A 13,573-nucleotide genomic window follows, 5' to 3' on the forward strand; every position below is an offset into this window, starting at 1 on the left:
CGGTAGCCATGTCATTATTGGTTTTAGGGATGAAGTGGATAAAAAGCAAACACGCCTTAAAACATCACGAACTTTAGAAAAAACCAAAGATGATATCAGGTGTTTTACTCTTGTGCGTCTATTCTGGATGTGATCATTCTCCGTTTCTTTTGTAGGTATTGACCAAACTTCTATTTGTTTACTTTTGGTGGGTTTTTTTTAATCATTTTTATTTTCTTTTTATGCCGCCGCAAAGAGTGTCTATCCATCTGTACGGAACATGTGATATTCAATATGATAAACATACACACATGCGACACTTAAACATAGCTGACACACGAGTACAACGTATTCCCTAGTCCGGATGTGTCACTTTAAAAGTTGGTGTCAAAGGCAAGCAGACATGTTTTTTAATCCTTACCTACCGACCCTACTATTGTTTCAGGCAGATGCGAGAAACGATTTCTCTTCTAATTCGCTTCGCAATTATTGAAAAAAAATATTACTGATATATATTAATCAATCTGCAGAAGATAAAAAAAACATAAAAATAATGAAGTATAAATGGTAGTTATAAATACTACATCCTTAATTTATACACAGCTACACACACAACTAAGGCGGATATTGGGTTGTATACGGGGTTTCCGGTCTACTGCATTTTTGTACTATGCCACGTCATCTTTCTTATGAAGAATGTAAATATCCAAAATTAAGTATATTTTTCAATTTTTAAGATATGCTGATTAAATGTCTATATGGAATAGGTAAATAAACATAACTAGCAGCATCCAAATAGTTGTATTTTTTAAAATTAGATTTTTAAACGGGTTGTGATTTTTATATATGTAACGCATGTAAGCTATACACCCGAGTTTTTCAAGGTCATAATGGCGATATGATGTAATACAACCTCATATCTATTTTTACGGCTGTTTCCCTTTACGCCATGAAAAGTTGTACCCAATTTCCCCGATATACACACATATACACCCTATACATAAACAGATATATTCTTACCTACCAAAAAACGTGTTGACACAGTCTTCCAGACCCCTGTCTTAATCGGCGTAAGTCCCTTTTCCGGCTTTTGTTCCCTGCCTCAACCGTTATCTTGTCAACATATGTGATTATTGACGAAATGCTAGTATCGCATGTTGTAAACCTACACCATAATGAATTGTGGTCACCGTGTGCATGATGTATGATAACTAGTGTCCCATGTAATCTTTAACAAATGTATGTGTGTAATGTCTCATTCACTACCCCATTGTTCTGATAAAAGCTGTTCAAGTTAACGTGTATTTTTTCATTGTGTGTCATGCGCATTTCGAGACGTAACATTTAAGGAACGAACGTAGTCAAATGATTAATAGAATACAGCAAGTACCATTGTATAGCTAACAATACGTATTGCTGTTTTTTTTTTAAGTTTTTTTTTTCTCTTTAAACTTCCATTTATCGTTATCTAATCACGTCTATTATCGTAAAACAAACATGTTTCTCTGCAGACCTCACCACATGTTAAAATACCAGCTCCGCTTAGATAATGTGCAAAGCTATAAATTACACAGCTGATCACCGTTTAAATGAGGTTTTTACCGTACTTCTGATTCTATGTGTTCTCACGTATGACGATCAGACAGATGTTTCTAAGGCGATTATTTCATATATATATATATATATTTCTGTTAACAGTCTGAATTATTTCGAAGCAAGGGTTTCTTTGTAGTAACAGCGGCTACACCTCTAAACATCACGCGGGAGGTCCGTCATGTTTAGTGCTTGCTAGGTAATAAAACATAAGATTATTCATTTTCTTACCCTAGACAGATAAATACATGCTTTTTACAGGTGTGAGATTAATAGAATCTTCCCCTACCCTGAGGGTGTGATAGAGAAATCTCCAACCCGAGGGGTGATTTTTGTTGTTGTCTAACCCGAGGCTCTGCCGAGGGTTAGACTACAAGAAAATCACCCCGAGGGTTGGAGATTTCTCTGTCACATCCTCTGAGGTAGGGGTTGATTATTTTTCTCCCACCCCATTATTTCCGCCACGACGTAAAAAAAAATCCCACGGTTCAAGTGTCTGAATGGCGCATGAATATCACCATTCACGTTTCCAAAATTCTACATTCTTCCGCTAGAGCAAAATGACAGACTACAAACGCAATATGAATAACAATTAGAAATATTTATTTTTTGGAAATTAAATATTTTAATTAGCGATAGATACATGGAAATACTTGTATTGAACAACATTTAACTCCGTATCATTTATTAAGGTAGGGTAGGCTTGCCGCGATGTCATGGACAAAAAGGGGATTTCCCAGTGTATAAAGACGTCAATTGTTTATGCGCGCGAAATATTGCAATGGCGTGAGTGTCACGCGTGTGTTCATTCAGAATCAGTCATAGATGATCCTCCGACGTTTATTTGTGTTCACTGGACAAGTGTTGTTATAGTTAATGTTAACTGTGATGTTGCACTCGCGCATTACGGAACCTGGAAACAAAGCATCCACTCGTCGGTTTGAGTCAGTTGTGATAGCCGACTGAGGTCACCGAGTGCAGTCATGTGGGATAGATTTATCCTCCATGGGTGTTCCACATGGGACATGTCTATCATACATGGGCAGAGGTGGGAGAATGCCTTTTCTCTCATTTCCACCTGTGTCAGATAGGCCTGTCCAGGGCAATAAACATGGTCATGATAGACGTTTATTACACAGGCGCCTGTGTAATAAAGCCACGCGCGTGGAGTAATTCATAGTTTTTTCCCGCGCACTCATCGACTATGTCCTCGTCATCCGCTTCATCCACAAACACGCATAGTCGATTGGAGTCATTGTTTGCAGGCTCGTATTAACAAAACTGTTTTATAAATATCAACATCACCAACCCTGGGACTCAGCCTTTCCGCCGTCGTCCACGTGTGATTGAAAGTGACAATGACTAACTTTCCTCCTGTCGGTGTGGCGCGAAATGTGTGACGTAAGTGACGTCATCTCACAAGCAAACCAAGAATTCCATTCATAAATGTGTAAGATTTGTAAGATTACTATTGACAGTGAAGTAGTATTAATAATTTGACCAACATGTTCAAAGATGTAAAAAGTGTTTATGATATATTATACATTGAGCAATAGTAAATATTAAAAAGAAAAGCGTTGTTTTATTGTGTGTTTTAAGGCACTATATTTGAACGCGTACGCATGTCTCTGGGTGATATATTTGACAGGGCATTTGACCCAGCCCGCTTGAAGAAAAAACAGTTAAACACTGACGTTGGATGTTTACATTCAAAGTCCATATTATGTTTTCGACTGCAAACATAGTTTGCAAAATTCGGGGATGGAGAATCTATTTCAGCATTTTTTCTTATGTATATGGCCCAAGGAAAAAAATAGAAATCTGAAAAATGGCGGCGTCCAGTGATGGCTACCGCGAGGTGAGTGCAAATATTTGATAATATGAGATTAGAAATGAGAGAAAAAAACTCTTTTCTATATGGGTATGTAGGATAGGGATATTCCACCCTCGGCAAGCCTCGGGTTTTACCACATTTTGTGACCCCTCGGGTGGAATATCCCTATCCTACATACCCATATAGAAAAGAGTCTTATAGTCTCATCCTAGGGTAGAGAAAGAAGTTTCACTGTCAGGACAATCATATGACGTCACAGTAATACTGACGTCATGTCAACAAATAAATCACGCCACAATGCGACGCACATGGACAACGAAAACCCATACGAGTACCGCATACAACCAACATGGTATGATAAAAATAACTATAGATATTAGGAGGCGGCCGAGGAAAGTGATCGACAGAAATGTCAAAATCTATATGGGAAAGTGCACTGACCTCACGATCACATAAATTTCCTAAATTTCACATTTCTGATAATTTTAGAAAAACATCAAATACATGTGTCAGTGGCGTAGCGTCCGTGCATGCTTGCATGCTCAAGCATGCAAGAATAAAATTCGAGAAAACATGTTTTCTTTTTCTTGTTTATTAATCTATTTCCATAATGTGCATGATTCTTTTCTCGCGATTTGTTTTATATACCGTTGCGACGATATATTCCGGAAACTTTCCAGGTTTCAAGTTTACTTTTATAATACCAGACACACTTCCGTAACCAAGTTAACAAGCGCTTACATTTTCGAGATCATGTCGAAAAAGATAGAAGATTTTTTCAAAAAGGTTCCAAAGTCTGATGTTGAAGAGTCTTCGTCAAATATAGCCGAATCGCTTCCCGATGACAAATCAGACCCAGTCAAACTTCAGCAAGAACTAAAAGAAGGACCATGTTGTGTTGACCTAGCTTGCGAACAGTTAACAGATCAAATAAAGAAGAAAGTTTTGTTAGAGTCCTGGGATCAGTGGCTCGGTTTTCCCTTTCCACAAAGGTATTGGTTATTCGCAAATGAGAGTTTTAGAGTTCAGAAGGTTCCGGGTTCGAGCCCGGTCTTTCCCCATTCCTATAGTATTTCACAATTACTGTAAATAATGGCCTAGATATATCTAATATCATCACAAAGAAATAAATCGTCAACTAATAGAATTGTGTTACAAGTGTCTATACTATAACATCTATATTAGAGATATTACAGATAGGAGGCAAAATGCGCATACACACGTTACACTAAAAACACATAATCTTATGCGTGTTTGTATTAGTGTTCTGTGCCTCATATCGGTATGTTTGTGGTTGAAATGTAATATACGGCTGTTTTCTACATTTTGTTTCAAATAATCAATTTAACAGCATTCGCCATTTGTTAAATATGCCAACTTGTTTCTTTTTCGTCTTATGAACAATTTGGGTCATATAAGAATACTTCTTGGAATTAAGAGAACAAAAATATGCAGCATTGAACTCAGGATCTTCTGAACACTAGACCGTCAGTTTAAGCGATTAAGCCGTCTGGTCACCGGCAATCCCAGTTCATTGACAGTTTCGTTACCATTACCCTAAGACATATTGTTTCTGTTATTCAAGGGTATTGTTAGCTCTTTTTCCACTACCCTATGCATAATAAAAGGTAACGATGATTTTATGAGCTTTTGCATTCATTAAGGATCATAAAGTACAACAAAATATGTGTCTAAACTACATGTATTGTAACAATACAGTTTCCTCATACTTATGGACGCTTATCGATAAAAAAATCAATGCTCTTTTTGTGTAGCTTTTTAAAAATATGATTTCAATAGATAAATAGAAAGGGTGAATTTAGATTTTAAATTCAGGAAAAAACATATCTAAACTATATGGATTTTGAAAAGGGCTGTAAGGATTTTGAAAAGGGCTTTAAGGATTTTGAAAAGGGCTTTACGTACGAGTTGAAACTAAAATTCAGCAGAAAAGTGAGTTAACGTATATAGAACCCGTCTGATGAAACATATATGGTTCATGATATAATACATGCTACTTCCGTACTATATATGCAATTTTAAAAGCGTTTTTCAAATAGATGATTTTACGTTGTTACATCATGTATTTGTACATGAAAATCGCTCAATAATTCTACATGCCACTTGCATAAAGATTTGTGAGCATATCGAGTTAATCAACTAGTTTGATAAGTTTCATATTGCATGCTACATAGTCACTAGTGTAAGATTCTATTTATCACATACTAGGTATTAATGAGAATATAAGCTAATTCTCAGTGAATGTGATTTCATATTGATGATGTCGTATTCGGAATGTCCCTTTTGACTTATGCTCGGTACTTTTGTGTTTACATGTACTTACATACCAGTGTCTTTCTATTTCAGAAAAGTACATGGCCGCGAGAGAAGATTCAACTACACCTGGTTGAAAGAACATCCATGGATGCGCTATTCCGTCTCCAAGGATTCAGTTTATTGCGTGCACTGCTTCATATTTGGAGATAAGTCTGGAAAGGAGAGGCCATTCAGATCTCCAGTAGATGACTGGATCAACCTTTCCACTTACGTCAAGCGTCATGAAGCAGAGAACTCACCTCACCATGGCTGTCAGATTTCGGCGGATCATTTTATTGATATTATGACTGGAAAGGATGACTCAATTGTATCAAAACTCGACTCTTCTCACAAAGCAGATGTCAACAAAAACAGACACATATTGAAAAAGATAATCGAGGTGTTGCTGCTGTGTGGTCGGCAAAACATTGCAATCAGGGGGCACACTGAAGAAAAGAGCAATTTTTGGGCAATTTTGAATGTTCTGTGTGCAGATGATCTTGTGGTCCAAGATCACATCTCCAACCCTAACGCGCAGTTAAAGTACACATCTCCAGATATCCAGAACGAATTAATTGAAATACTGGCGTCTCATGTCACCAAAGCAATTACACTTCGAATTAAGGAGTCACCGTACATCGCCGTTCTTGCAGACGAATGTACAGACAAATCTACCAAAGAGCAATTGTCTGTCTGTGTGCGTTACCTTGATACGACAGAAAACGGTGAAATATGTGTTAAAGAAGACTTTTTGTGTTTCATACATGTTAAGAGCATTAAGGGGGAGGACTTGGCTCCTGAAATCATACAAGCTCTTCGGAACTTTGGCCTGGACATTGCAAAATTAAGGGCTCAGGGGTATGATGGGGCATCGAACATGTCTGGAAAATTTCGCGGTGTACAGGCAATTTTAAGACAAACAGCTCCGCATGCCACCTATGTGCATTGCAAGTCGCACCAGTTAAATCTTGCCCTTGTTCATTCCTCTTCCCAAGCCTGTGTACGGACCATCATGGGAACGGTGCAGGATATCGCTTTTGCTTTCGATTATTCAGCAAAGCGCTTGCAGTACTTCAAAAATGAGCTCCTCGGTGACCAAAACGCCAAAGATCAAATGGAGTCTAGGACCAAACTGAGAACACTGTGCGAAACGAGATGGTCTAGTCGTGCTGATGCCTTACACACGTTCAAGGCTTCATTCAGTGTCATCGTTAGTAGTTTGGAGGCGTTGAAGAACGACGGAGATGACAAAGCGGGTGGAAGATTGGCAGCAATTTTGAGGTTCGAGTTTATCATTGGGCTGGTCGTTACTGAACACATCCTCAGCGGCACTGTTGCGCTTTCCAACCATCTACAGTCAGTAGACTGCGACCTTATGGAAGCCGCCACTGAATGCAGGACTGTAATAAGTATGCTCAGAAATGAACGAGCGGATGATGATGTTTGGAATGAGCTGTTTGACCAGGCTGTCGGCGTAGCCGCAGAATACGGTATTCAACCTTGCGTCCCGAGACAAACTGGACGACAGCAGCAACGTGCAAACTACCAGATACCCGACCCAAGGCAATATTGGAAAGTTAGTCTGTTCTTGGTTTTTCTTGACCATTTGATCACAGAGCTGGAGACACGGCTATTGGATAGCGAGGGTAGATTCAAAGCAGAGACGCTCTTCCCACGTAATCTTCAGCAACTCACTGACGATATTGTCAACGCAGTGTTTGATGCCTTTGAAGTAGACCTGTCCGACAAGGCGTCTTACCTGACGGAAGTTCGGCGATGGAGAACCAGATGGGTAGCCATTCCACTAAAGGACCGACCAAGAGGTCTCTGCGAAATCCTGGATAGGACAAGTCGAGATCTATACCCAAACATTAGAAATATCTTTAGTGTACTTCTCTCAATGCCGACATCGACTGCATCAGCCGAACGATCTTTCAGCTCGATGAGACGAATTAAGACCTACCTCCGGACAACAATGACGACAGAACGGCTGTCTGCTCTTGCTGTCCTCCATACCCATCGGGACACTCAGGTTGACATAGATACTGTCATTGATGACTTCGCGGCAGCAAAGTCTCGAAAGTTGCAATTCGTTTAAACCAATACCGGAGGATCAGAATGATGTCTTTTTGTGGTAGATAACCACTTTAAAATTTTTCGTAACTTTTTGATGTTTCATGGTACAATCTTCCCTTAAATCTACGTTTTAGATTGGTATTGTGTTGTATATTTCTTTATCTCATCTTTTGTATCGTAAAGTTGTTTTTGACAAATGTGAAAAGTGAGATTAAAATCTTTATAATCTTTATATATGCTGGTCTTTTTAATAATTTCGAATGATTACAATGCTGTAATCAAAATACCTTCAGCTGCCGCCCCTGCACCCCCAAGCATGCAATTGAATGAAGGCCTCGCTACGCCACTGTGTGTATATTCCAAACCGTACCACTATTCGAATGAGTTGATTCAAATAATCACGTCATTTCCATTTATCCAAAACTTTCCGAAGTACGTGAAATTTGGTAACAGGGGGCAAGATGGCGACTTGACCGGAGCGCTTGTTGGTTCGGAGATCTAGGTTTGTCGAGCTTTCATGCTAACACAGGTCACAGTACTATGTTATTGATTTCGATGATGTTCTTTTGTTGCAACTAGCAATGCCAAGTTGCTTTTGTTGCTTTATGAACTCTATGAACCTTGTAGCCTGACACCATATACATGTATATGTGTATACTGTAAACAAAACTGACCGCCATATTTTCCCAAGGACATACGTGGTACTTGGAATACGCTCTCTCTTGATTGGGTTTTTGACCATACATATTGCCACATTTATATATAAACATTGATCAATTATGTCTGATCTGGAATCTGAATGTTCCAACAAAAGAAAATTTGATTCTTCTCCTGGTGTCCCAGACCATCCACGACATAATAGATCTAGAGGCCACGCCCGTGGGAATTCTGTGCCAAATCCGATACCCGTTCCCAGTTCTGCCCATCGGATAGATATCGGAAAAGGACAAATAGTTGACATGAACACCATCATTAAATCAACTTTATCTAGTCCGGAATTGGCTAAATCCATAGCACCCGTGTGGGCGGAGGCATTCGTCCCGTGTATGTCGGTCATGGTAAAGGACATTATTGAATCTACAATGACCAGCCTCCTGAAGCCACTCCAGGATAAAATCGAGGTCCAAGAGTCATGTATATCTAGCCTGAAGACGTCTAATGACACTCTGATTAATAAATGTGCCTCTCTTGAGGAAAAAATTAATGACTTGAGTATTGCACTTGATGAAAAATCCAGCAGGCTTGATGAGAAAGTTGAGGAACTTGAACAATATGGCCGCCGGAATTCGTTGCGTTTCCATAACGTTTCGCTTACTGCGGATGAGAAAAAGTTTACAGATCCCAAAATTGTAGAAATGTGTAATTCTAAGCTCAATGTCAGAATTGAGAAAGATGATATATACAGATCTCATATCATTGGGAGAGAAAACCGTGATGGAAAATTCCAAATCATTTGCCGTTTCCGCAGCTGGAACGTGAAAAACGAAGTTTTCCGGAACAAACGAAGTCTCAAGCATGACCATGAGAAGATCTATATCACTGAGGACCTCACCAAGACCCGTCAGTCAATCATCAAATCACTTGGTCAGGCCAAACGGAAGAAATATATTGACACTTACTGGACGGCTGATGGAAGGATTTTTGTCAAAAAATCACCTACTGCCACTAAAATCCTTATTAAAAGTCAAATGCAACTTCTTCATGAAATTCCATCCCTGTCTGAAGACAATATGCTTTGAAAATTGAAATAACTACCGTGTGTATATTTTTGTCTTAAAAACAATTTTAATTCAAAATTATATGAAGTTTACACATTCAGAAAAAAAAATATCAATATCTACAATCTACATTCCTTTTGTAGATATGAATTGTTTATAATACATTGTCTTATATATATCTGTCTAATTTAGAACTCATTGACCGAAATCCATTTTAAAAAACTGGTCAAATTGCCTGTATCAGTTTTCATAGATTTGTCCAAACTATTTGTCTGTTTGTCCTACCTACCCTGTATATAGTTGTACGTGGGCATATCCTACTATGAACAGTATAACCTTTCTACAAATGATATATCCTACCTACCAATCAATCAGTAGAAATATTACAATACTCTTATGTAAATAACAGCTCATTAGGATTTTACTTCATGTTTACCCCCTACTGATATTTCTCAAAATAATGTATATTTGAGTTGTGTGTACTAATGTTTACACTACCAAACATAAAATTCCTTTACCTGTGTGTAAACTGCATGTTTACATGTCTATGCTATCTGTAATTAAATATTTATACATAGTACATGTATTTACATAATAATATACAATGTTCTTTTACTTGTAGGGCATGTTTATATTCTCAGTATTTACATGTTTTTATGTCGATTTACAGTAATTATATGTTTATACACAGATCTGATACATGTATTTACAAAGTTCATATATTTGTATTTACAAATCAATACAATGGATAATTTCATGTTTATACATTATTAACCGGTTAATAAACTCATTATACAGATTTGATAACTGTATTTACACATTTAAGCATCATGTATATTGCATCTATAAATAAAGCTGTATTAAATACAAATGTACATGTTTATACACATAATATAAAGACCCTATATGTTTAAATACTAAGTATTTTCATGTTTATTCAGTATTAATACAAATGTATGTCCATAGACAATAACATTCAGTTTATAAACAAGCTCCAGATAATCTATTCAATATTTCGAGTTGGACACCAGTGTGTACATATTTATAAACACAGGTGCAATTAATGTATTTATATGTTACTTCAGGTATTTTCATGTTTACAAAGTATAAACATGTTCATACATCAGCTACATTGTATCTACATGTTTAAACAACAATTACATGTTATACATTAGTTACATGTTTTTACAAGATGAATTTAGATGTTTAATCAGTAATTACATGTTTATTTATCAAGTATTTACATGGTTCACAGTAATTACATGTGAATATATCAGGTATTTAAATGGTTATACATCAGTTACATGTTTATACAAGATGAATTTAGATGTTTGATCAGTAATTACATGTTTATTTATCAAGTATTTACATGGTTCACAGTAATTACATGTGAATATATCAGGTATTTACATGGTTCACAGTAATTACATGTGAATATATCAGGTATTTACATGGTTCACAATAATTACAAGTGAATATATCAGGTATTTACATGGTTCACAGTAATTACATGTGAATATATCAGGTATTTACATGGTTCACAGTAATTACATGTGAATATATCAGGTATTTACATGGTTCACAGTAATTACATGTGAATATATCAGGTATTTACATGGTTCACAGTAATTACATGTGAATATATCAGGTATTTACATGGTTCACAGTAATTACAAGTAAATATATCAGGTATTTACATGGTTCACAGTAATTACATGTGAATATATCAGGTATTTGCATGGTTCACAGTAATTACATGTGAATATATCAGGTATTTGCATGGTTCACAGTAATTACAAGTGAATATATCAGGTATTTGCATGGTTCACAGTAATTACAAGTAAATATATCAGGTATTTGCATGGTTCACAGTAATTACATGTGAATATATCAGGTATTTACATGGTTCACAGTAATAACATGTGAATATATCAGGTATTTACATGGTTCACAGTAATTACATGTGAATATATCATGTATTTACATGGTTCACAGTAATTACATGTGAATATATCAGGTATTTGCATGGTTCACAGTAATTACATGTGAATATATCAGGTATTTGCATGGTTCACAGTAATTACAAGTAAATATATCAGGTATTTGCATGGTTCACAGTAATTACATGTGAATATATCAGGTATTTGCATGGTTCACAGTAATTACAAGTGAATATATCAGGTATTTACATGGTTCACAGTAATTACATGTGAATATATCAGGTATTTACATGGTTCACAGTAATTACATGTGAATATATCAGGTATTTGCATGGTTCACAGTAATTACAAGTAAATATATCAGGTATTTGCATGGTTCACAGTAATTACATGTGAATATATCAGGTATTTGCATGGTTCACAGTAATTACAAGTAAATATATCAGGTATTTGCATTGTTCACAGTAATTACATGTGAATATATCAGGTATTTACATGGTTCACAGTGATTACAAGTGAATATATCAGGTATTTACATGGTTCACAGTAATTACATGTGAATATATCTGGTATTCACATGGTTCACAGTAATTACATGTGAATATATCATGTATTTGCATGGTTCACAGTAATTACATGTGAATATATCAGGTATTTGCATGGTTCACAGTAATTACATGTGAATATATTATTTGCATGGTTCACAGTAATTACAAGTAAATATATCAGGTATATATTACATGTGAATATATCAGGTATTTGCATGGTTCACAGTAATTACAAGTGAATATATCAGGTATTTACATGGTTCACAGTAATTACATGTGAATATATCAGGTATTTACATGGTTCACAATAATTACATGTGAATATATCAGGTATGGTTCACAGTAATTACATGTGAATATATCAGGTATTTACATGGTTCACAGTAATTACATGTGAATATATCAGGTATTTACATGGTTCACAGTAATTACATGTGAATATATCAGGTATTTACATGGTTCACGGTAATTACATGTGAATATATCAGGTATTTGCATGGTTCACGGTAATTACAAGTAAATATATCAGGTATTTACATGGTTCACGGTAATTACATGTGAATATATCAGGTATTTACATGGTTCACAGTAATTACAAGTGAATATATCAGGTATTTACATGGTTCACAGTAATTACATGTGAATATATCAGGTATTTGCATGGTTCACAGTAATTGCATGTGAATATATCAGGTATTTACATGGTTCACAGTAATTACAAGTGAATATATCAGGTATTTACATGGTTCACAGTAATTACATGTGAATATATCAGGTATTTACATGATTCACAGTAATTACAAGTAAATATATCAGGTATTTACATGGTTCACGGTAATTACAAGTGAATATATCAGGTATTTACATGGTTCACAGAAATCACATGTTGATATATCAGGTATTTAAATGGTCATACATAAATTTCATGTTTTTACAAGATGATTTTAGATGTTTAATCAGTAATTACATGTTTATTTATCAGGCATTTACATGGTTACACAGTAATTACATGTGAATATATCAGGTATTTACATGGTTCACAGAAATCACATGTTGATATATCAGGTATTTACATGGTTCACAGTAATTACAAGTGAATATATCAGGTATTTACATGGTTCACAGTAATTACAAGTGAATATATCAGGTATTTACATGGTTCACAGTAATTACATGTGAATATATCAGGTATTTGCATGGTTCATAGTAATTACAAGTAAATATATCAGGTATTTGCATGGTTCACAGTAATTACATGTGAATATATCAGGTATTTGCATGGTTCACAGTAATTACAAGTAAATATATCAGGTATTTGCATGGTTCACAGTAATTACATGTGAATATATCAGGTATTTACATGGTTCACAGTAATTACATGTGAATATATCAGGTATTTGCATGGTTCACAGTAATTACAAGTGAATATATCAGGTATTTACATGGTTCACAGTAATTACATGTGAATATATCAGGTATTTACATGGTTCACAGTAATTACAAGTGAATATATCAGGTATTTACATGGTTCACAGTAATTACATGTGAATATATCAGGTATTTACATGG

At 35.8% G+C, this 13,573-nt stretch overlaps 1 protein-coding gene across 1 annotated transcript; it reads left to right on the plus strand.

Moving 5' to 3' along the window:
• Window positions 1-4,159: 4,159 nt before the first annotated feature.
• LOC132560090 (zinc finger MYM-type protein 1-like) lies at window positions 4,160-7,820 on the plus strand. The gene is made up of 2 exons (XM_060224745.1): window positions 4,160-4,398; window positions 5,774-7,820. The coding sequence occupies exons 1-2, from the start codon at window positions 4,160-4,162 to the stop codon at window positions 7,818-7,820; spliced, it is 2,286 nt and encodes a 761-aa protein (XP_060080728.1).
• The last annotated feature ends 5,753 nt before the right edge of the window (window positions 7,821-13,573 follow it).

This window comes from Ylistrum balloti, unplaced genomic scaffold, assembly GCF_031769215.1.
Source record: "Ylistrum balloti isolate Yb309-2 unplaced genomic scaffold, AGI_CSIRO_Ybal_v1 Utg371012, whole genome shotgun sequence".
In the NCBI taxonomy this organism is placed as follows: domain Eukaryota; kingdom Metazoa; phylum Mollusca; class Bivalvia; order Pectinida; family Pectinidae; genus Ylistrum; species Ylistrum balloti.

Coding starts and splice junctions, on each gene's coding strand:
- LOC132560090 (XM_060224745.1), top strand. CDS start 4,160: ATGTCGAAAAAGATAGAAGATTTTTTCAAAAAGGTTCCAAAGTCTGAT. Junction 4,399..5,773: donor GGTTTTCCCTTTCCACAAAG/GTATTGGTTATT, acceptor TTTCTATTTCAG/AAAAGTACATGGCCGCGAGA.